At 46.2% G+C, this 24522-nt stretch overlaps 1 protein-coding gene across 10 annotated transcripts in view; it reads right to left on the bottom strand.

Moving 5' to 3' along the window:
- Window positions 1-24522, bottom strand: part of DLG2 (discs large MAGUK scaffold protein 2) — a 2359657-nt gene that overhangs the window by 648363 nt on the left and 1686772 nt on the right. For all 10 annotated transcript variants that reach the window (XM_082244450.1, XM_082244453.1, XM_082244456.1 and 7 more), the window contains one exon: window positions 10293-10395. In XM_082244450.1, the coding sequence (XP_082100576.1) occupies window positions 10293-10395 (103 nt within the window). The remainder of the gene's footprint in view (window positions 1-10292; window positions 10396-24522) is intronic.

The following is a 24522-nucleotide window of genomic DNA, read 5'->3' as shown; positions in this document are numbered from 1 at the left end:
CCCTTACCAATCTATGAGCACCATCACTTAGTTCCCCCCCCCGCCCACCTCTGAGCACCATCACCTGGTTTCACCCCCTACCAATCTCTGAGCACCGTCACTTAGTTTCACTCCCCACCCACCTCTGAACACCATCCCCTGGTTCCAACCCCTACAAATCTCTGAGCACTGTCACTTAGTTCCACCCCCCCCACCACTAAGCACCATATCTTGGTTCCACCCCCTGCCAATCTCTGAGCACCGTCACTTAGTTTCACCCCCCACCCACCTCTGAACACCATCCCCTGGTTCCAACCCCTACCAATCTCTGAGAACTGTTACTTAGTTCCACCTCCTACCCATCTCTGAGCACCATATCTTGGTTCCACCCCTACCAATCTCTGAGCACTGTCACTTAGTTCCACACCCTACCCACCTCTGAGCTCCATCCCTTGGTTCCACCCCTACCCACCTTTAGGAACCATCCCTTGCTATCGCCCTCTACCCACGTCTGAGTATCATTCTTTGATTCCACCCCTACCCACCTCTGAGCTCTATTCCTTGGTTCCACCCCCTACCCACCTCTGAGTACCATCCCTTAATTCTACCCCTACCCACCCCTGAGCACCATCTGTTGGATTCTCCTTCTACTCACCTCTGAGCACCATCCATTGGTTCCACCCCTACCTGCTGCCAATACTTCCACTGTTAGAGAATACAATTATAATTGTGTAGGTATTTGTATGGAATTTTTTATTGATAACAAGAAAGGCAGTAAAATGGATCCTCTGTAGCCAGCAATAATAGATCCCCCAGCAACAATATACCCCCAAGCAACAGTAGATCCACCCCACTAACAAAAGACCCCGCCAGCAACAATAGGTCTCCCAGCAGCCAGTATCAATAGACCCTCCAGTACACCCCAGCACCCCTTGCCATTACATACATTCAGTGCTGGAGGTGCCGGAACTGAGCCCCCCCCCCCTCGTTCCCGCTGAAAAAAAGCCCTTGGATGTTATTGTAGGTCTGAAGGAGGCTTCTAACACAATATTAAAAATAAAAAAAAGACATAACATGAGTTATGGATAATAGAACCATTCTCTTGAGATCACTATTATAAAAATTATTTTTATACACCATATCATTTGTGAATACAATAAACCCAGAATGGATCTAGTCCCTGGTTATTTTCCTAATAATTATCTCATCAATTAACAAACTGATTAAAAATGCATGACGTTGTATTTAGGCGGCATCTGCATGATAAGCAAAAAAGAATACAAGGAGCAAATCAGATATTCCTGAGAGAATTTCTCATTATCTTAGCAAAAATTGACTTTTCCTATTCAGCTTAGTTCCATCCTATAATACCACCAAATCTTTATCAGAATTCTCTTTGCTAAAAAAAGGAATATTTACAGCACACTGTATATAAATAAAAATGCATTGGCAATTTTAAAGTGAACCTGTGCCCAGACAATGCACATGAAAGTATTTACACATTCTAAACTAGCAATAAAGAATTTAAAAAAAGCCTTCATTCACCCATGTAGCTATAGGCATTGTGTGAAAATTAATCTTCAAAGAAGTACTGAAGACTGCTATTTACATTCTATTGTAAGCAGCTGAATCTTGGAAGCCTGTCAGCTCCCTAGTATTATTCAGAACATAACACAACAATAAAATAGAAAGAAGCGCCAAATCGAACAATGTAGGAGTCAACATTGCTTTTAATGTTTGTATTGATCTCGGAAAGTCAGCAACACGTTTCGGTGGCCAATACACTGCTCCTTTATCAGGTGTTACAGCTGGCAATTATTGGTACACCAATATGTTATAAGCCTTTAAATGGCACAACCAGACTATGTTAGTATATTATATTCAATGAGTTTGCATACATCCAATAATCACTTATTCCTGGGCTGTATCAAGGTGCGGTCATATAACCACCAATGGGCGAATATAGGGCAACTAGAGAAAGAAAAGGGACAACACAGCCACATTTATACCACCTTTAAAACTGTGACTTTAATCAACCATCATACAGCTCAATAAAATATATTTCTAAATTAAATCAATTCTGATTATCCATGGTTGTGACTATGGTCATGATTATGCAGTTATAGCAAATAGGTTAATTCAATGTAATGACCTAGTAGTCAGTGAAAAGCACCCCATATATCCCCCAACCTTGAAGTCCCTATAGGACCTTGTGCAATCCAAAGGCAACTCTTCACATATACTGTAAATATACCTACTCAGTTTATTCTACTTAATGGATTATAACATATTGATGTACCAATGATTACCAGTGACATTTTGTTCTTAGATGGGCAAAAAAGCTTTTCCTCCATGCAGAGCTGCTGGCAGATGGATATGCATCCTACATCGGAGATGCCTGCAGGCAGCCCATAGAAGGAGATGCACACCCAATGGCTGCACAGACACAATCACATGTCAACGTTTGACAGGCAGGCAAGAGCTGGTGCACGGATCCAAACGCAGAACCTCTATGTTTGGATCCCTGCATCCATTCCTGCCTGCAAGTAAAACTTTGGCATCATGATTGTGTCTGTTCCCGGCATTGCATGTGCATCCCCTTATGTGGGCTGCCTGCACGTAGCCCTTGGGTGGATGCACACGCATGTGCTAGCTGCTCTGCACGGAGGACGATCTTATTTGCTCATCTGAATGAGTCCTGATGAAGCAGGAGTGTATTGGCCCCCCGAAACACGTTAGCTGTTTTTTTGTTGTTTTTTGTTTTTTTTCTTTATAATCATTAAAAGCAAACTGGACTCTTTACACTGTTTGGTTTGGCATTCCAGTAATAAGTCATTATTGTATGTGTGCAAACATAGTGAGGTTGAAAAAAGACACCAAACCTTTGAATATGTATATAATAACATAGTCTGTTAATAGAGAGGAATGGCGTGGCATTATATCTATTAAAATACAGTAATATACAACATATGGCAGGATAAATATATATAAAAAATCATGCTTCAACAACTAGAAAATATTAATGTAAACAAGTAATCCTAAATGTGAAAAAAATATTCAGGATAAATGTGCAATATAAACACAAAAAATAATGTGCACCATTCAACAAGTGTAGTACATAATGCATAAAAGTCCAGTAATAATATAAAAGAAGAAAACATAAATAGAAATAAAATATAGATATATATTAGGTGTTCAAATCCAGTGTAAAAATAGTGATGAGACCAAAGAAAAACAGTCTATATCGGTAAGTGCTGTGATTCAATAAGGTCAAGATAATTGGTGATAAAAAGTGCTCTATCCCAACAACCGACAATCCACCACTAAGTGCAGTGACTGCTAACCTTAATCATTGCTATTAGTTGGAGGAATAGTGCCCCATCATTGGCATTACTGGGGGGAATAGTGCCCCATCATTGGCATTACTGGGGGGAATAGTGCCCCATCATTGGTTTTACTGGGGGGAATACTGCCCCATCATTGGTATTATATGGAGGAATAGTGCCCCACCATTGGTATTAGATGGATGAATAGTTCCACATCAATGCTATTAGTTGGAGGAAAAGTGCCCTATCATTGCTATTAGTTGGAGGAAAAGTGCCCCATCATTGCTATTAGTTGGAGGAAAAGTGCCCCATCATTGCTATTAGTTGGAGGAAAAGTGCCCCACCATTGCTATTAGTTGGAGGAATAGCGTCCCATCATTGCTATTAGTTTGAAGAATAGGGCCCCAATCATTGGTATTAGTGGGATGAATAGTGCCCCAATCATTGCTATTAGTTTGAAGAATATTGCCCCAATCATTGGTATTAGTGGGAGGAATAGTGGCCCATCATTGCTATGAGTTTGAAGAATACCATTGGTATTAGATGGAGGAATAGTTCCCCATCAATGCTATTAGTTGGAGGAAAAGTGCCCTATCATTGCTATTAGTTGGAGGAAAAGTGCCCCATCATTGGTATTAGTGGGAGGAATAGTGGCCCATCATTGCTATTAGTTTGAAGAATACCATTGGTATTAGATGGAGGAATAGTTCCCTATCAATGCTATTAGTTGGAGGAAGAGTGCCCTATCATTGCTATTAGTTGGAGGAAAAGTGCCCCATCATTGGTATTAGTGGGAGGAATAGTGGCCCATCATTGCTATTAGTTTGAAGAATACCATTGGTATTAGATGGAGGAATAGTTCCCCATCAATGCTATTAGTTGGAGGAAGAGTGCCCTATCATTGCTATTAGTTGGAGGAAAAGTGCCCCATCATTGCTATTAGTTGGAGGAAAAGTGCCCCATCATTGCTATTAGTTGGAGGAATAGCGTCCCATCATTGCTATTAGTTTGAAGAATAGGGCCCTAATCATTGCTATTAGTGGGAGGAATAGTTCCCCATTATTGGTATTAGTTGGAGGAATAGTGTCCCATCATTGCTATTAGTGGGAGGAATAGTGTCCCATCATTGATATCAATGGAAGGAAAAATACCCCATGGTTAGTGCCAGTGAGAGGATTATGGGTCCAGAGGGCCAGATAAAGGCTGCAAAGGGCCGCAGTTTGGGTACCAATGCTCTAGAAGACAGCAGGAAGGATCCTGGTACCTGCCTAATTCACTTCAAGTATAAATGGGCCTCTAGGTCCCAGAATGCCTTTGTGCAGATATACAGTCACAAATAGTATGTTGGCCCCTGTTTTAGGAAGAATATTAGCTACGCCCCCCCTCCTCAAAGACATAGCCCTTTGTGAACACCAATGATAAAGAAAAATATTTATTTGATATTTTTAATTATTATATGCTTTACTAATACATAGTTACATAGTAGTTGAGGTTGAATAAAGACAATAGTCCATCCAGTTCAACCTGTGTAGGTGTGTGTGGATGAATTAATTTCCCATAACCCTGAATGTTTTGATCTTGGAGATGTATGTCCAAGAGTCTTTTAAAAGTAGCCATACTCCCCGCAGTTACTACCATTTGTGGAAGAGAGTTCCACAATCTTATTGCCCTTACTGTTAAAAAACCCTTGTGTAGCCTGAGGTTAAAACGCTTCTCCTCTAATCGCATTGTGTGGCCATGTGTCCTCTTGCACTCCTTGCGACTGAATAGTTTTTTTTTCTATGCTGAGATCACCGTTGAGGTATTTGTAAATTGCTATCATGTCCCCTCTCAGGCGTCTCTTCTGTAGGGAGAATAAATCGAGCGCTTGTAAACGCTCCTCATAATTTAGGTCCCCCAATCCCCTAATTAGCTTAGTTGCCTTTCTTTGGACTCTTTTCACTTCCAGCACATCCTTTCTGAGGATTGGTGACCAGAACTGACAGAATACTCCAGGTGTGGCCGGACCAGAGTTTTATAAAGTTGTAGGATTATAGATTTATCTCTAGAATACATCCCCTTCCTTATGCATGCCAATATTCTGCCGGCTTTGGCAGCTGCAGCTTGACATTAATGACTTGACTAATGATGAAATTACATGACTAAGTTCTTATATACTAATCTTAGGTTCTTTATGTACAGTACCAACAGGTTCACTTGCTAGAATAATTCTGCAGAACAATGTCATTGGAACAAATTATTGCTATTCGGTTCCTTGAAGGGTCTTGTTGAGAAACACAGAGACAGTTAGGCTTGGTTCACACTGCTGCGACTTGGGATCTGACTTATGGGACCCCAAGTCGCATGGCATGTGAAATCCCATTTTAGTCAATGACGGCTGTCTTAATTAGCACTACTGAATTTGCTCTGACTATAAAAAAGGTTCCTGTACTACTTCAAGGTGACTTCTATCCGACTTGTGCCCATAGACTTTAATGGAAGTCGCCTCCAAGTCGGATCCTCATCTTAATTGATGTGATTTGGATCCAACATTACAGGAAGATTACCCAGGCCATCCCTGAAGTTGCTTCAAGTCGACACTGAAGTCGCCTGGAAAAGTCGCGCTGTAAGCCGCACGACTTATAGGTCGCAGCAGTGTGAACCGAGCCTCGGGGGTCTATAAAATAAAAATTGAAAATGTGTCAAATTTTTTTAAGGCCATTTTCCTCTTAGGTTTGAATGTTAGGACATTTTAACAAGTAGAAACTGACATTTTGCACATGGTATAAATATTAAATATATTATTTGTGACATTTGCATGAATGCTAAAATATTCACACAGTTTATTATAAATAGGCCCTAGGTCTCTGGGTTATTAGCTATTTGGGAGTCAAGAAGTCAGTGAAGCTAATAAGGTGTTTCGAAATAACAGAAATAAATCTCTCTTGTAATTATTGATGTGTTGAAAATGATTGAATGATTTAATATTTAAAATGTTTGTGGTTTAGAGGATCCTACATGCCAACTCTCCAACTTAAAAGCCTCTTGTTTGATCTAAAGGTCAGATCCTAGCTACACCTGCCATGTCTATGGATCTCCATGTACTGTATGTTATTCTCTCTACTTTCTATTCTTTACCTCTACTTTTTAACTCTTTTCTTCTAAATTAAATTTTAACGTGAGCAGAGACTGTTGATATTTCCTTATGACCAGGCATGACATATACTTCTGACTCATTAAGATGTTAGGTGGTAGCATGGGAAAGTATTCTTATCACTTCAAAAACTTGAAACCATTTAGCAAGAGATTTTTCAGGATGCTCAGAAGTCTCTCTGACCAACCATTCCCTTGGATTCCCTTTTTTATCGTCTCCAACAGTTTCAACTACGGTCACTACTGACAACAATCAAATCACTTATGACCAACCTAATAGAACCCGGCTGGCTCGCCAGAATGACATTCCAATTTCAACTGCATTTCACACATTCGGCTTGTTTATGAACACTTATTTATTGAGGAGTTCTTTATTTATAATCATTTGTTGACACTTCAAGATTTCAACAATTTTCATCAGTTTGCCTGCCTGTTTTTGATTCCACCCTTTTACAAATCAAAGTATTTCAGCAGAGAAAAACAAACCTCAAGATTGGTTCAACAAAATGGCAGCAAACTCCACCATCTTTCTAGTTTACCAGACTGTAGATTTTAAGTTTTCCTTTAATAACCTGGGGACACCAGTTGGCAAAGTTTGCTACAGAGGGTCAGTCCAGACAAAAGTGATATTTGAATTACAGGTGGATCCTGGTAGGCTGAATCAGCCCTTAGGTTTGTAAATGTTTTAGATACTCCAACAATAATATCTTCCTCTCATAATTTCTGACACTGCTCCTGTCTGGATCAGTTGTATGTTCCTGTTATACACTCTTCATGATGTAAAACATTTTTTAAACGAAACTGGGATGATGGGAGCCCCTTATAATGGAAACAGGCATGTAGGCCCAGGAGCTCAGTGCAGGTATAGTGGGAGTCCTATCAATGCGCACAGCAGGTGTACAGACCTGGGATCTCAGTGTACAGATTATGGGAGCCCCCCATAATGGTCACAGCAGGTATGCAGGTCCAGAAGTCAGCGCAGGGATCGTGGGTACCACTTTAATGGGTGCAGCAGGTGTACAGACCTGGGAGCTCAGTGTAGGGATAATGGTAGCCCAACATAATGGGAACAGCAGGTGTATAGATCTGGGAGATCAGCACGGGATTCATGGGAGCCCCACATAATGGTCACAGCAGGTGTGCAGGCCCAGAAACTCAGCGCAGGGGTGGAGGGATAATGGAAGCCACTTACAATGGGGGAAATAAGTATCTGCACTGAGTTCCCCCAGTTTGCACACCTGCTGTGCCCATTATGAGAGATCCCCAACATCCCTGTGCTGAGCTCCCATGTATACACTCTTGCTGTGCCCATTATACAGTGGGGGAAATAAGTATCTGATCCACTGCAGATTTTGTAAGTTTGCCCACTTACAAAAAAATGAAGGGTCCATAATTTTTATCATAGGTGTATTTTAAATGATAGAGACAGAATAGCAACCAAAAATCCAGAAAAAAAAACAAATAAAACAAACCAGAGAAGATCTGTAAAAAGAGTGGACCAAAATCCCTCCTGAGATGTGTGCAAACCTGGAATTTAACTCCAAGAAACGTCTTACCTCTGTGCTTGCCAACAAGGGTTTCTCTACTAAGTACTAAGTCATGTCTCTTAACATTCTACGAGGAGGTGAGCTGTGAGCTAGATAGGGGGAAACCAGTGGATGTGGTGTACCTGGATTTCGCTAAGGCGATTGATACAGTTCCCCACACACGCTTAATTTATAAAATAGGGTCTGCAGGCATCGACCACAAGGTTTGCTCTTGGATATGGAACTGGCTAAAAGGGCGTGTCCAAATGGTGGTAATAAATAGCGCATACTCAGACTGGTCTGGGGTGGTAAGTGGGGTCCCCCAAGGCTCAGTCCTGGGACCAACCCTGTTCAATTTAATCATAAACAGCATTGAGGACGGGATCAGTAGTTCAATATCAGTTTTTGCAGATGACACAAAATTGGGCAGGGCAATAACTGCACAGCATGAGGCAGATATCCTACAGAATGACCTGGACAAAATAACAGAGTGGGCAACGACTTGGCAAATGAGGTTTAATGTGGAGAAGTGTAAGGTTTTGCACTTGGGGACTAAAAACATAAAAGCACAATACACTTTAGGGGGGGAACCTTTTGGGGAATCAAAAATGGAGAAAGATCTTGGAGTCTTGGTTGATGATAGATTAGGCAACAGCATGCAATGTCAAGCAGCTGCCAAAGCCGGCAGAATATTAGCATGCATAAAGAAAGGGATGTATTCCAGAGATAAGACTATAATCCTTCCACTTTATAAAACTCTGGTCTGACCGCATCTGGAGTATTCGGTCCAGTTCTGGTCGCCAGTCCTCAGGAGGGATGTGTTGGAGCTGGAGAGAGTCCAGGGAAGGGCAACTAAACTAATTAGGGGATTGGAGGACCTTAATTATGAAGAGCGTCTACAATCGCTTAATTTATTCTCCCTGGAGAAGAGACGCCTGAGAGGAGACATGATAGCAATTTATAAATACCTCAATGGTGATCTCAGCATAGAAAAAAAGCTATTCAGTCACAAGGATTGCATGAGGACTCGAGGACATCCAATGCAATTAGAGGAGAAGCGTTTTGACCTCAGACAACTCAGGGTGTTCTTTACTGTTAGGGCTACAAGAGTGTGGAATTTTCTACCACAAGAGGTCGTTTCTGCAGGAAGTATGGCTACTTTCAAAAGACTCTTGGACGTACATCTCAAGGATCAGAACATTCAGGGGTATGTGAGATGATTACGGCCACGCGCGCCTACACAGGTTGAACTGGATGGGCTATTGTCTTTATTCAACCTCAACTACTATGTAACTATGTTTTGCTTGGGGATCAAATAATTATTTCACTCACTGAAATGCAACTCAACTTATAGCATTTGTTTTATGTGATTTTTTTCTGGATTTTTGGTTAATATTCTGTCTCTGTCATTTAAAATACACCTATGATGAAAATTATAGACCTTTCATTTCTTTGTAAGTGGGCAAACTTACAAAATCTGCAGGGGATCAAATACTTATTTCCCCTGCTGTATAATGGGCACAGCAACAGTGTATACATGGAAGCTCAGCACAGGGATGTTGGGGACCTTTCATAATGGGCACAGCAGGAATGCAAAAGTGGGGAACTCAGTGCCGGGATGGTGGAAGGCCTCTTAATGGGCAAAGCAGGTGTGCAGACCCAGGATCTCAGCACAGGGATGGTAGGAGGCCCTCATAATGAGCACAGAACCTAGTAGATCCATGGGATCAGTGAGGATAGTGGGAGCCTCTAATAATGTGCAAAGCAGGTGTGTAGACCGAGGAACTCAGTATGATATGGTGGGAGCCCTTGGTAATGGGCACAATGGGTCTTTAGACCTGGGAACATAGTGCAGGGATGGTAGGAGGCCCTCATAATGAGCACAGAATCTAGTAGATCCATGGGGTTAGTGAGAGGATTGTGGGAGCCTCTAATAATGTGCACAGCAGGTGTGTAGACCCAGGAACTCAGTGTGGTATGGTGGGAGCCCTTGGTAATGGGCACAGCAGGTCTTTAGACCTGGGAACTTAGTGCAGGGATGGTGGGAGGCCTTCAAATTGGGCAGAACCTCTGTACAAAGAAACTCAACAAAAAAATCTCACCAATAGAGTCCCTGAGTGACAGAAGGGAGTGGCAGGTTTGACTCTCTTCTATATACCAAAGACCTAAATATCAATTTTGGGTGGATTGGCCTTTTAAACTCGCGAAGCAAGCAACAGTGAACTTCAATACTTGCTACTTCTTTGTAAAATAGTTCAGCGGCAACAAAAGCCATTGTTAGAGTAACATATGACAAATATACAGCATTAAGGAAGGAAAAGTCACTTACCTTCTGGTTGGTATTGTGCTACAATTGTCACTGTCTGACCTGCACCTTTTAAGGCAGCTGCAGCTTGTTCATGCGAAGCACCACGGAGATCAATTCCGTTAACCTAAATAAGGGAATAAAAAACAAAATACTTAAAGCTAAACTTCAGGTGGATATAAACAACACACATTAAAGTGGTTCTAAAGGCCAATCGTTCTTTACTTTATTGCATTCTCTGCATTAGGGCAAAAAACCTTCTAACATTAGTTCCCCCCTCCCCGCCCACATAAATACTTACCTTAACTTGATCTTGATCCAGTACTGTGCCCAAGATAAGCAATGCTGCTCTTTCTCCTCACAGGGAATGAGGCAACAGCAGAAGCCATTGGCTGTCAATCAAATCTATTAAGGAGTGAGCAGGGGTGGGGCTAAGCTGTGCTGTGTGTATATATAGACACACACAGGACGGCTCAGGAGCGAGCCTGGACGTCTGCCCCCATAGTAAGCGCTTGCTATGGTAGCAGACACAGAAGATGAGGGGTCAGTTGCGCCGTTGGGAGTTGCCGTTGCAGACAGCAGGAAAGTATAACATGTTTTTTATTTTCATAAATTTAGCACTGCCCCGTAAGGACTGCTGGATACTGACTTTGCGGGCTCCCCTGGTTACCAACATACGGTTATGGTTAAAAAAGCTCCTGGATCCCTCTTTGCTCCTGTTGGCTCTTGACAGAAATAAACATGTTTTTTTGTTGTTTATTGGTATTTGGGATAGGAGAAGGGAATAGTGGGATACTCCAATTGAACTATTCACAACATTTGAGGACTTCTATCTTCAAATCTCTGCTGATAGATATGAAACAGCCAGGCTGTTAGTTCACCCTGTCACTGGGATGAATGGGGTTCAGTCTCTTGTTTTCTTTACTCTCTCTAACAAGTAGACTTGATGGATGATCACCTATCTTCAGGACACTCTTCATAGCATCCCCTTCCTGCTGACACCCGCCCACTGACTATCCTATGAGCAGGGGTGGCCCCCCCTCAGGTCAGGCCCATTGACACAAGTTCCTGTACTTATGATACTGCAAAAACAGGACCTCCAGTGCCTCACCTCTCAGCCAGCTTCCCTGGACCTCTGGGTTCAGCTCCTAACGACCCTCTTCGGTCGACCTCCTAAAACCGCATGGCACCTCTAGAGAGGAGGAGGCAGCCGCCCCCTCCCTCCGGCTCTCTAATGAAAGACCCCGAGCACAAGTGCTCCTGGCTTTTATACAGTATCCCAACATAGTTACATAGTAGTTGAGGTTGAATAAAGACAACAGTCCATCCAGTTCAACCTGTGTAGGTGTGTGTGGCCGTAATCATCTCACATAGCCCTGAATGTTCTGAGCCTTGAGATGTACGTCTAAGAGTCTTTTGAAAGTAGCCATACTTCCTGCAGTAACTACCTCTTGTGGTAGAGAATTCCACAGTCTTGTAGCCCTAACAGTGAAGAACCCCCTACGTTGCCTGAGGTTAAAACGCTTCTACTCTAAACGCATCGTATGTCCTCGTGTCCTCATGCAATCCTTGCGACTGAATAGCTTTTTTCTATGGTGAGATCATCATTGAGGTATTTGTAAATTGCTATCATGTCCCCTCTCAGGCGTCTCTTCTCCGGGGAGAATAAATCAAGCGATTGTGAACGCTCCTCATAATTAAGGTTCTCAAATCCCCTAATTAGTTTAGTTGCCCTTCTCTGGACTCTCTCCAGCTCCAACACATCCCTTCTGAGGAATGGCGACCAGAACTGGACAGAATACTCAAGATGTGGTCGGACCAGAGTTTTATAAAGTGGAAGGATTATAGTTTTATCTCTGGACTACATCCCTTTCTTTATGCATGCTAATGTTCTGCCGGCCTTGGCAGCTGCAGCTTGACATTGCATGCTATTGCCAAGTCTATCCTCTATTAAGACTCCCAGATCTTTCTCCATTTTTGATTCCCCCAAAGGTTCCCCCCTTAAAGTGTATTGTGCTTTTATGTTTTTAGCCCCCAAGTGCAAAACATTACACTTCTCCACATTAAACCTCATTTGCCATGTGGTAGCTGTAACGCTCCTGCGTTTCATGTATGGTGTGGATTTTCAGCTGCAGAAATATTCCACTTCAGTAGTCATGTAAGAGAGATGCTGAGATACCATTCCCAACCTCAATGACTCATCATGTGTGGAAGGTCTTAATTCAGCTAGTAAATACACACACTCAACAAGCTGGTTCCTAGAGTGACTTTATGTATGTAGTAACACAGTGATGAAGATTTAAGAGACAGGTTGAGTGGAGGTGGTAGGTGACAGACACTTGAAGGTAAGACAGTAGCAGATGGATGCAGGTAGGTTTAGCAATCATGAATGGTAGCAGATGACAGAGTAGCAGGTGGACATACAAGAGAGATCAACCCAGTGCAGGAATAAGTAGCAGTAGTCTTAAGAGCTAGCAATCTAGATATGCAGATGTGATAAATAGTCTTTACTATGCAGAGCTAGATAGTGTAAGCTTAGTATAAGTTTATAGAGGATTCCCCTGTGGGGTACTTAGCACTAATAGCAATACAGCCGAAGGTTGGTTCAGGAGGAGCGGATGATCCAGAAGCGGGATACAGGGATCAGCGCAGCGAGGTTCCGTCAGCGAGGTATGCTTGCAAGCACGAAAGCTTCAAGCCAAGTTAGCATCCAGGTAAGGGTGTTTGAACGAACACATGTGAGTGAGAGCCGGTGATCTAAATAGCCATCCAGTCCGGCGCTGAGTGATGACAGCATCAGTCTTAAAGGGAAACACACCTATATGTGTTTCTTCTATCTAGGTAGATGGAAATCACCCGGAAATAATGTGATAGGAGGCACTGAGAGTGCCAGAACCTTACAGTACCCCCCCCCGTAAGGCCGGCTCCGGAAGGCCTCTAAGGCTGGTTGTCGATATAAGAATCGGAAAAGACTGGTTGCCGATACGAGAATCGGATAACACTGGTTGCCGATACAAGAATCGGATGAGACTGGTTGCCGATGCGAGAATCGGATGAGACTGGTTGCCGATGCGAGAATCGGATGAGACTGGTTGCCGATGCGAGAATCGCATAAGACTGGTTGCCGATATGAAAATCGGGAAGAAAAAAAAAATGGTTGCCGATACGAGAATCGGATAAGACTGGTTGCCGATACGAGAATCGGATGAGACTGGTTTCCGATATGAAAATCGGAAAAAAAAAAAAAATGGTTGCCGATATGAGAATCGGATAATACTGGTTGCCGATACGAGAATCGGATAAGACTGGTTGCCGATACGAGAATCGGAAAATACTGGTTGCCGATACGAGAATCGGATGAGACTGGTCTCCGATATGAAAATCGGAAAAAAAAAAAAAAATGGTTGCCGATATGAGAATCGGATCAGGTTGGTAACCGATCTGAGAATCGGATCACTTGTTGCCGATATGAAAATCGGATCAGGTTGGTAACCGATCTGAGAATCGGATCACTTGTTGCCGATATGAAAATCGGATCAGGTTGGTAACCGATCTGAGAATCGGATCACTTGTTGCCGATATGAGAATCGGATCAGGTTGGTAACCGATCTGAGAATCAGATCACTTGTTGCCGATATGAGAATCGGATCAGGTTGGTAACCGATGTGAGAATCGGATCACTTGTTGTTAGGGTGTCTGCTACATGAACCCCTCACTAGAATCGGACGCATAACCATCCGAAATAATCCTAGTAGTCCTAGCAACCAATGCTTCTTCAAACATCCTCAGATCCTTCCTACATACCACCGTGCCATTAGAAGCGCGTACGCAGTCAGGTGCAAGAATCTCAATATTTTCATTGGAAGCTAAAAATGTGCTTGCAAAAATAGGAGTATCCTCAGGAGGTGGTACAGGAGGTTTTTTAGAATGTGGTATCAAGTTCACTGGAGTTGAAGGAATATCTATTCCAATATTTGTTAATTTCTGGGTGTCCTTCTCTGATATAGAACGGGGACAGGGCTGGCAACAGCCTTGATCATTTCCAGGCTGTTTTTCAGGGAAGACCCTTCGGATTCGCCTGGCCTCCATTGGGAGAGCCTTAGGCCTATGGGGTCTGGTTGGGCAGAATGTAATGAAATGTCCCCCTTCACCACAATAAAAACAAAGGCCACAGATTCTCCTGTGATCTCTTTTTTCTTGTAAGGACAACCTAGTATGTATGGCACCAATCTCCATAGGCTCCTCATCCATCTCTGTAGGATCAGGGTCCAAATGGGATGTGTCAGAGTGACAAGGCTGACTGTTTAAGGCAGGCTTGGACCATGACCAGGCAGGATCACCATTTTTATTAGGTTTCCTTTTTTCCCTAGGTAGCCGGGGTCTGTGGTTACCTGGAGCGGGTTTAGGAGTGGGGTCAATGGCCGAAATCCGAGAAGAACTGGATAATGGCATTCCCATTTTTTCAGACTTCCTTTCTCGTAGTCTTCTATCTATGGTGATACTGAGTTGTATCAATGCATCCAGGGTTTTTGGCAGATCCGCTCGGGCGAGCTCGTCTTTAACGGCTTCTGATAGGCCAAGCCTAAATTGGGTTTTCAGAGATGCATCATTCCATTCTGAATCAAGGGTCCATCTCTTGAATTCTGCGACAAAGTCTTCCACAGGTCTCCCACCTTGGTTCAAGGATCTTAATTGAAAATCGGCAGTACTCTGCCTATTGGGATCATCATATAGGCTAGTAAGTTCTGCTAGGAACAAGGCATAGGAGCTGAGAAGCTGGTCGTTTTTCTCAAAAAGAGAGTCTGCCCAGGCCCGAGGATCGCCTGTTAGGTAAAAAATAATAGTACAAACCTTAATATGATCAGTAAGGTAGGTACGGGGTCTTAACAAGAAAAGTAACTCACATGCGTTTTTAAATTCGCGAAATTTTTTGCGATCGCCTGTAAATACCAAAGGAGGATTTATTTTGGGTTCAGGAGACTGAGCAGAGGTAAGTTGTGTCAGTCTAATTACCTGCTGCGACAGAGCCTGATTGTCTTCTTTTAATTCAGCAAGTGCGTGTATTAACGCAGTTACTTGCTGTTTTAATTGTGTCACCTGAGTGGTTATTTCTGCTGAATCCATTTGTAGGTTTGTGGGTTCGTTCAATCTGTAACGCTCCTGCGTTTCATGTATGGTGTGGATTTTCAGCTGCAGAAATATTCCACTTCAGTAGTCATGTAAGAGAGATGCTGAGATACCATTCCCAACCTCAATGACTCATCATGTGTGGAAGGTCTTAATTCAGCTAGTAAATACACACACTCAACAAGCTGGTTCCTAGAGTGACTTTATGTATGTAGTAACACAGTGATGAAGATTTAAGAGACAGGTTGAGTGGAGGTGGTAGGTGACAGACACTTGAAGGTAAGACAGTAGCAGATGGATGCAGGTAGGTTTAGCAATCATGTATGGTAGCAGATGACAGAGTAGCAGGTGGACATACAAGAGAGATCAACCCAGTGCAGGAATAAGTAGCAGTAGTCTTAAGAGCTAGCAATCTAGATATGCAGATGTGATAAATAGTCTTTACTATGCAGAGCTAGATAGTGTAAGCTTAGTATAAGTTTATAGAGGATTCCCCTGCGGGGTACTTAGCACTAATAGCAATACAGCCGAAGGTTGGTTCAGGAGGAGCGGATGATCCAGAAGCGGGATACAGGGATCAGCGCAGCGAGGTTCCGTCAGCGAGGTATGCTTGCAAGCACGAAAGCTTTAAGCCAAGTTAGCATCCAGGTAAGGGTGTTTGAACGAACACATGTGAGTGAGAGCCGGTGATCTAAATAGCCATCCAGTCCGGCGCTGAGTGATGACAGCATCAGTCTTAAAGGGAAACACACCTATATGTGTTTCTTCTATCTAGGTAGATGGTACATCATACACAACATTGGACTTGATATTAGCTTCTTGTGATCACTGTAGAGCGTGGCTCCGACTGGAAGAAGGGGGGGGGGTGGGCGGGGATTCATTGTGCTATGTGCAAATGTCTTGTCAAATAAAATGCTGATAGGAGGGGGGGGGGGCATAGTGAGCATAGTGAGCAGAGGCTCATTTATTGTTTGTTAGGAGTTCAGTTTTAAATTCCAGGAAAGGATATAGGAGCGGCAATAATAGCAACTTTTATGAATGAGCCCGAAGGCTCACATCGCATTATACAATCTCAGCTATGTAGTGCAATTTAATGCTGATTTACTAACTGAATAGATTGTTTTGGTTTATCCATGTATTACACAACAAAAAAGGCAAGATAATGTTCCCAAAATGGCCCTACTATGAACCCGCAAAGGGGAGATATGACAAATCCCTGAATGCTAATAGTAATAAGTAGAGTTGAGCGGACACCTGGATGTCCGTGTTCGGCGGGTTCGGCCGAACTTTAAAAAAAAGTCCGGGTCTGTGTCCCGGACTTTTGCCGAACTTTTCCCGGACACCGAACCCCATTGAAGTCAATGGGGACCTGAACTTTCAGGCACTAAAATGGCTCTAAAACACCAATGGAAAGGGCTAGAGTGCTGCAAATGGCAGCAAAACGTAATTAAGAGCATGGCAAGTGCTCTGCAAACAAATGTGGATAGGGAAATAACTTAAAACAACAAAAAAAAAAACAGAAAAATAAAACAATGTTCTTCAACTCTGAAGGACGAGGCCCATATGGAGTAGGAGGGAGGTTGAGGTGGTGGTGGATGTGGCGGTCTCATAGGCGTGTGCCTGGGCACACCCTAATCACCTAGGGCACATAGCATTATCGCTCTGTTTGCCAGTGAGGAGATGGGAAAGATCTCCCTCGGACCTGCTCTGCTCTATTTCTCTTTGCCAGCAGGGAGAGTAATGTATCGGGGGCATGTACATGTAGGCAAACACATGCATGTGTATTTAAACTTTGGGGTGCACACCCTAATGCAATAGGCTGCGCACACCTATGGGCGGTGTAGGTGGAAGCGGCGGTGGAGGAGGACCAGGGCCGGATTAAGAGCATCATGGGCTTGGTGCTGAGGATTTTGAAGGGCCTTAAGGGCCGTGCCTTGGCATGCACCCAGAGGAGGAAGGGTGCAGCCATGCATGCCTAATTCAACATGGGATGCTGTCTCTGAAGCCCATAAACACATCCATGCATCGGCAACTGTCCCTCCTTGTCCGGCCTTCGTGCTGTGTGCGGAGGTTCTGAGGGAGCTGCCTGGGGAAGCGAGCATAGAAGCCAGACTTCTGTGTTTACAAGTGACAGAAGAGCGGTAACAGTGAATATGGCCAACCCGGGGCCTATATAAAGGTAGGGGCCTGGAGCTGCAGCTCCAATAGCCCCTACGTTAATCTGGCCCTGAGGAGGACGAGGTAGCCAACACTGCTTCTTTTCAGAAATTTTAAATGAGGGTACACCCCAAAAGAGTGAGAAAGAGCAAAAATAGAACAATGGCTGGGTAAGGTCGGTATCCATCGCTATTCTGCACAAGGTACGGAAAAGTCCCGTGGGATCCATGCCTGGTTCATTTTAATGAACTTGAGCTTGTCCACATTGTCTCTGGACAGGCGGCTGCGCTTGTCTGTGATAACGCCCCCAGCCGTGCTAAATACCCGTTCAGATAATACACTGGCATGCCAGCACCTCCAAGGCGTAAAGGGCAAGCTCAGGCCATGTGCCCAACTTGGAGACCCAGAAGTTGAAGGGGGCAGACCCCTCATTCAGTACGTCTAGGCGAGTGCACACATACTGCTCCACCATGTTCGTGAAATGCTGCCTCCTGCTAAGACGTTCCATATGAGCTGCTGGTGCTGCTGTTTGTTGTGGCGTGCTGACAAAGCTTTTCCACATTTCGGCCATGCTAACCCTGCCTTCTGAGGTGCTGGCTGTGCCCTGGTTGCGTTGGCGACCTCTTCCTCCTCCTCCTCCTCCTCCTCTGCCTTGTGCTTCCACTGTGGCCCCGCTGTCAGGTGGGAATGCCAGCAGCATGGCGTCTACCAGCGTGCGCTTGTACTCGCGCATCTTGCGATCGCGCTCCAGTGAGTGAATTAAGGACAGTACATTGTCCTTGTAACGGGGATCCAGCAGCGTGGCCACCCAGTAATCAGCACAAGTTAGAATGTGGGCAACTTGGCGGTCGTTGTGGAGACACTGCAGCATGTAATCGCTCATGTGTGCCAGGCTGCCCAGAGGCAACGAAAGGCTGTCCTCCTTGGGAGGTGTATCGTCCGTGTCCTCTGTATCCCCCCAGCCACGCACCAGTGATGGCCATGAGCTGGCCTGGGTGCCACCCTGCTGTGAACATGGTTCCATCTCCTCCTCCAGCTCCTCCTCCTCATCCTCCAGAACTGTGCCCCTGCTGGACAATTGTGTCCCTGGCGTTTGTGTGTGCAGGAACCCACCCTCGGAGCTCCTTGTGAATGACTGCCCTGAAATGTTACCTCTTCATCCTCCTCCTCCTCCTCCTCCTCCTCCTCCTCCTCCTCATCCTGTGCCACAACCTCTTCCATCATTGCCCGAATTGTTTTTTGAAGGAGGCATAGAAGTGGGATAGTTAAGCTGACAACGGCGTCATCTGCACTGGCCATGTTGGTGGAGTACTCAAAACAGCGCAACAAGGCACACAGGTCTAGCATGGAGGCCCAGTTATTGGTGGTGAAGTGGTGCTGTTCCGCAGAGCGACTCACGCGTGCGTGCTGCAGCTGAAACTCCACTATGGCCTGCTGCTGCGCGCACAGTCTTTGCAGCATGTGCAAGGTGGAGTTCCACCTTGTGGGCACGTCACATATGAGGCGGTGAGCGGGAAGGCCGAAGTTACGCTGCAGCGCTGACAGGCGAGCAGCAGCAGGGTGAGAACGCCGAAAGTGCGCACAGACGGCCCGCACTTTCTGCAGCAGCTCTGACATATCGGGGTAGTTTTTAAGGAACCTCTGCACCACCAAATTTAGCACATGCGCCAGGCAAGGGATATGCGTCAAACCGGCTAGGCCCAGAGCTGCTATGAGATTTCGCCCGTTATCGCACACCACCAGGCCGGGCTTGAGGCTCGCTGGCAGCAACCACTCATTTGTCTGCTGTTCCATGCTCCTCCACAACTCCTGTGTAGGGTTGAGCGGACACCTAGATGTCCGTGTTCGACGGGTTCGGCCGAACTTTAAAAAAAAGTCCGGGTCCGTGTCCCGGACTTTTACCGAACTTTTCCCGGACACCGAACCCCATTGAAGTCAATGGGGACCCGAACTTTAAGGCACTAAAATGGCTCTAAAACACCAAAGGAAAGGGCTAGAGTGCTGCAAATGGCAGCAAAACGTAATTAAGAGCATGGCAAGTGCTCTGCAAACAAATGTGGATAGGGAAATAACTTAAAACAACAAAAAAAAACAGAAAAATAAAACAATGTTCTTCTTCATCTCTGAAGGACGAGGCCCATATGGAGTAGGAGGGAGGTTGAGGTGGTGGTGGATGTGGCGGTGACATAGGCGTGCGCACAGGGTGTGCTGGGTGTGCCTGGGCACACCCTAATCACCTAGGGCACATAGCATTGCCAGTGAGGAGATGGGAAAGATCTCCCTGGGACCTGCTCTGCTCTATTTCTCCTTGCCTACAGGTACATGGCCCCGATACATTACTCTCCCTGCTGGCAAACACATGCATGTGTATTTCAACTTTGGGGTGCACACCTTAATGCAATAGGCTGCGCACACCTATGGGCGGTGTAGGTGGAAGCGGCGGTGGAGGAGGACCAGGGCCGGATTAACAGCATCATGGGCTTGGTGCTGAGGATTTTGAAGGGCCTTAGGGCCGTGCCTTGCCATGCACCCAGAGGAGGAAGGGTGCAGCCATGCATGCCTAATTCAACATGGGATGCTGTCTCTGAAGCCCATAAACACATCCATGCATCGCCAACTGTCCCTCCTTGTCCGGCCTTCACGCTGTGTGGGGAGGTTCTGAGGGTGCTGCCTGGGGAAGCGAGCATAGAAGCCAGACTTCTGTGTTTACAAGTGACAGAAGAGCGGTAACAGTGAATATGGCCAACCCGGGGCCTATATAAAAGGTAGGGGCCTGGAGCTGCAGCTCCAATAGACCCTACATTAATCTGGCCCTGAGGAGGAGGACGAGGTAGCCAACACTGCTTCTTTTCACAAATTTTAAATGAGGGTACACCCCAAAAGAGTGAGAAAGAGCAAAAATGGAACAATGGGTGGGTAAGGTCGGTATCCATTGCTATTCTGCATAAGGTACGGAAAAGTCCCGTGGGATCCATGCCTGGTTCATTTTAATGAACGTGAGCTTGTCCACATTGTCTCTGGACAGGCGGCTGCGCTTGTCTGTTATAACGCCCCCAGCCGTGCTAAATACCCGTTCAGATAATACACTGGCTGCAGGGCACGCCAGCACCTCCAAGGCGTAAAGGGCAAGCTCAGGCCATGTGCCCAATTTGGAGACCCAGAAGTTGAAGGGGGCAGACCCGTCATTCACTACATGTAGGCGTGTGCACACATACTGCTCCACCATGTTGGTAAAATGCTGCCTCCTGCTAAGACGTTCCATCTGAGCTGCTGGTGCTGCTGTTTGTTGTGGCGTGCTGACAAAGCTTTTCCACATTTCGGCCATGCTAACCCTGCCTTCTGAGGTGCTGGCGGTGCCCTGGTTGCGTTGGCGACCTCCTCCTCCTCCTCCTCTGCCTTGTGCTTCCACTGTGGCCCCGCTGTCAGATGGGAATGCCAGCAGCATGGCGTCTACCAGCGTGCGCTTGTACTCGCGCATCTTGCGATCGCGCTCCAGTGAGTGAATTAAGGACGGTACGTTGTCCTTGTAACGGGGATCCAGCAGCGTGGCCACCCAGTAATCAGCACAAGTTAGAATGTGGGCAACTCGGCGGTCGTTGTGGAGACACTGCAGCATGTAATCGCTCATGTGTGCCAGGCTGCCCAGAGGCAACGAAAGGCTGTCCTCTGTGGGAGGTGTATGGTCCGTGTCCTCTGTATCCCCCCAGCCACGCACCAGTGATGGCCATGAGCTGGCCTGGGTGCCACCCTGCTGTGAACATGGTTCCATCTCCTCCTCCAGCTCCTCCTCCTCCTCATCCTCCTCATCCTCCAGAACTGTGCCCCTGCTGGACAATTGCGTCCCTGGCGTTTGCGTGTGCAGGAACCCACCCTCGGAGCCCCTTGCGAATGACTGCCCTGAAAGCCTTGGAAATGTTACCTCTTCATCCTCCTCCTCCTCCTCATCCTGTGCCACATCCTCTTCCATCATCGCCCGAATTGTTTTTTCAAGGAGGCATAGAAGTGGGATAGTTAAGCTGAGAACGGCGTCATTGCCACTGGCCATGTTGGTGGAGTACTCAAAACAGCGCAACAAGGCACACAGGTCTCGCATGGAGGCCCAGTTATTGGTGGTGAAGTGGTGCTGTTCCGCAGAGCGACTCACGCGTGCGTGCTGCAGCTGAAACTCCACTATGGCCTGCTGCTGCTCGCACAGTCTTTCCAGCATGTGCAAGGTGGAGTTCCACCTTGTGGGCACGTCACATATGAGGCGGTGAGCGGGAAGGCCGAAGTTACGCTGCAGCGCTGCCAGGCGAGCAGCAGCAGGGTGAGAACGCCGAAAGTGCGCACAAACGGCCCGCACTTTCTGCAGCAGCTCTGACATATCGGGGTAGTTTTTAAGGAACCTCTGCACCACCAAATTCAGCACATGCGCCAGGCAAGGGATGTGCGTCAAACCGGCTAGGCCCAGAGCTGCTATGAGATTTCGCCCGTTATCGCACACCACCAGGCCGGGCTTGAGGCTCGCTGGCAGCAACCACTCATTTGTCTGCTGTTCCATGCTCCTCCACAACTCCTGCGCGGTGTGTGGTTTGTCCCCCAAACAGGCAAGTTGTAAAACTGCCTGCTGTCGTTTACCCCTGGCCGTGCTGAAGTTGGTGGTGAAGGTGTTACGCTGTCCGGATGAGGAGGCGGTAGAGGATGAGGAAGCGGAGTAGGAGGAGTTAGGAACAGGAGGCAAACTGAAGCGCCCTGCAATCCTCGGTGGTGGAAGGACATGCGCCAAATTGCTATCCGCCTCAGGCCCATCCGCCACTGCATTTACCCAGTGTGCCGTTAGGGAGATATAACGCCCCTGACCGTGCTTACTGGTCCACGTATCCGTAGTTAGGTGGACCTTGGCACAGATGGCGTTGCGCAGTGCACACCTGATTTTTTCCCCCACTTGGTTGTGCAGGGAAGGGATGGCTTGCCTGGAAAAGTAGTGGCGGCTGGGCACGACGTACTGTGGGACAGCCACCGACATAAGGTTTTTAAAACTGTGCGTCTCCACCAGACGGAATGACAGCATTTCAAAGGCCAATAATTTTGAAATGCTGGCATTCAGGGCCAGGGATCGCGGGTGGGTAGGGGGGTACTTCCTCTTCCTCTCAAGTGTTTGGGAGATGGAAAGCTGAACGCTTCCACGGGACATTGTGGAGATGGTTGTTGGTGACCCAGGTGGTGGTGTTGCTGACAGATCGTCTGTTTGCGGGGTGGCAGGTGCCGGTATCACTACAGATGTGGCTGGAGCGGCCGAGACTGCAGCAGAAGAGGAAGCAGGATGAGCCAGAGACGTTTCTTGGTTTTGAAGGTGTGTACTCCACTGCAGCTCGTGCTTTGCACTTAGATGCCTGATCATGCAGGTTGTGCTCAGGTTGAGAAGGTTCATGCCTCGCTTCAAGCTCTGATTGCACAGGGTGCAAACCACTCGTGTCCTGTCATCAGCACATTTTCTAAAGAACTTCCACGCTAGAGAACTCCTTTGAGCTGACTTTGGTGCGCTCGTTCCCTTGCTGCGTTGGGCAGTAGCGGGCGTAGTGTCTAGGGCACGGCCGCTCCGCTTCTGCACCCTGCTCCCTCTTCTGCTGTGCTGGTGGCTCTGTGCGACCACCGCCTCTTCCTCCAAACTACTCAGTTCACCTGCATGACGTTCATTCCATGTGGGGTCGAGGACCTCATCGTCCTCCACATCATCTTCCACCCAGTCTTCACCCCTGCCCTCCTTGTCGGTCTCCACAATGCTGAACGCCGCAGCAGTTGGCACCTGCGTTTCGTCATCATCGGAGACGTGCTGCGATGATCCTTGCATGTACTCATCTTGAGGAATAAGTGGTTGGGCATCGCTGCACTCAATCTCTTCCACTTCTGGGGCAGGGCTAGGTGGATGGCCCTGGGAAACCCTGCTGACAGAGTCCTCAAAAAGAATAAGAGACTGCTGTATGGCTTGGGGCTCAGACTGCTGGCCTGATTTGCAAGGGGGTGAGGTGAAAGACGGTTGGACATTGGCTGCAGGTGCCAACTCTGACCTTTCTGCAGTAGACTGGGTGGGAGACAATGTGAAGGAACTGGAGGCACTGTCAGCAGCAAACCAATCTACTATCGCCTCAACTTGTTCTGGCCTCATCACTTCTAGGGGCGTTTGATGCCCTACCAAATACTGATGCAGGTTCTGTCGCCTACTCACACTTGAGGAAGGTGTTTCACTTGTGCGTGTAGCTGGCACAGATCGACCATGTCCTCTCCTTGCAACAGGAGCTCTACCAGCAGCACCACGACCCAGGCCACGGCCCTTATTTGACGGTCTCCTCATATTTCTGTAATTTAAGATCTTGCCCTAGAAAGGTTTTTATTGAATAGCGGAATAGAAAATATGATCCAAAAAAAGTGTATGTATATCACACGTACACAACCACACTAGGCCCCAATTGCTATTGTTTGTACCCCTAAAAGGCTAGATGAGGAGTAGGGGGAGTATGGAACAGGCAGCACCCTCAAACCTTCAGAAGTATGAGATGAACCCCAACAACTTGGAAAGGTGGATCTCTCTCACACGTACCGACACAGACTATCCCGCAATTCAATTGATCCTCAAAGGTTTTTATTGAATAGCGGAATAGGAAATATGATCAAAAAAAGTGTATGTATCTCGCACGTACACAACCACACTAGGCCCCAATTACTATTGTTTGTACCCCTAAAAGGCTAGATGAGGAGTAGGGGGGGTATGGAACAGGCAGCACCCTCAAACCTTCAGAAGTATGAGATGAACCCCAACAACTTGGAAAGGTGGATCTCTCTCACACGTACCGACACAGACTATCCCGCAATTCAATTGATCCCCAAAGGTTTTTATTGAATAGCGGAATAGGAAATATGATCAAAAAAAGTGTATGTATCTCACACGTACAGAAACACACTAGGCCCCAATTACTATTGTTTGTACACCTAA

Source organism: Pelophylax lessonae (genome assembly GCF_965119305.1).
Source record: "Pelophylax lessonae genome assembly, chromosome: 2".
Taxonomy (NCBI): domain Eukaryota; kingdom Metazoa; phylum Chordata; class Amphibia; order Anura; family Ranidae; genus Pelophylax; species Pelophylax lessonae.
The sequence above is the reverse complement of the archived record's forward strand: the minus strand, read 5'-3'. Positions and strand labels throughout refer to the sequence as shown.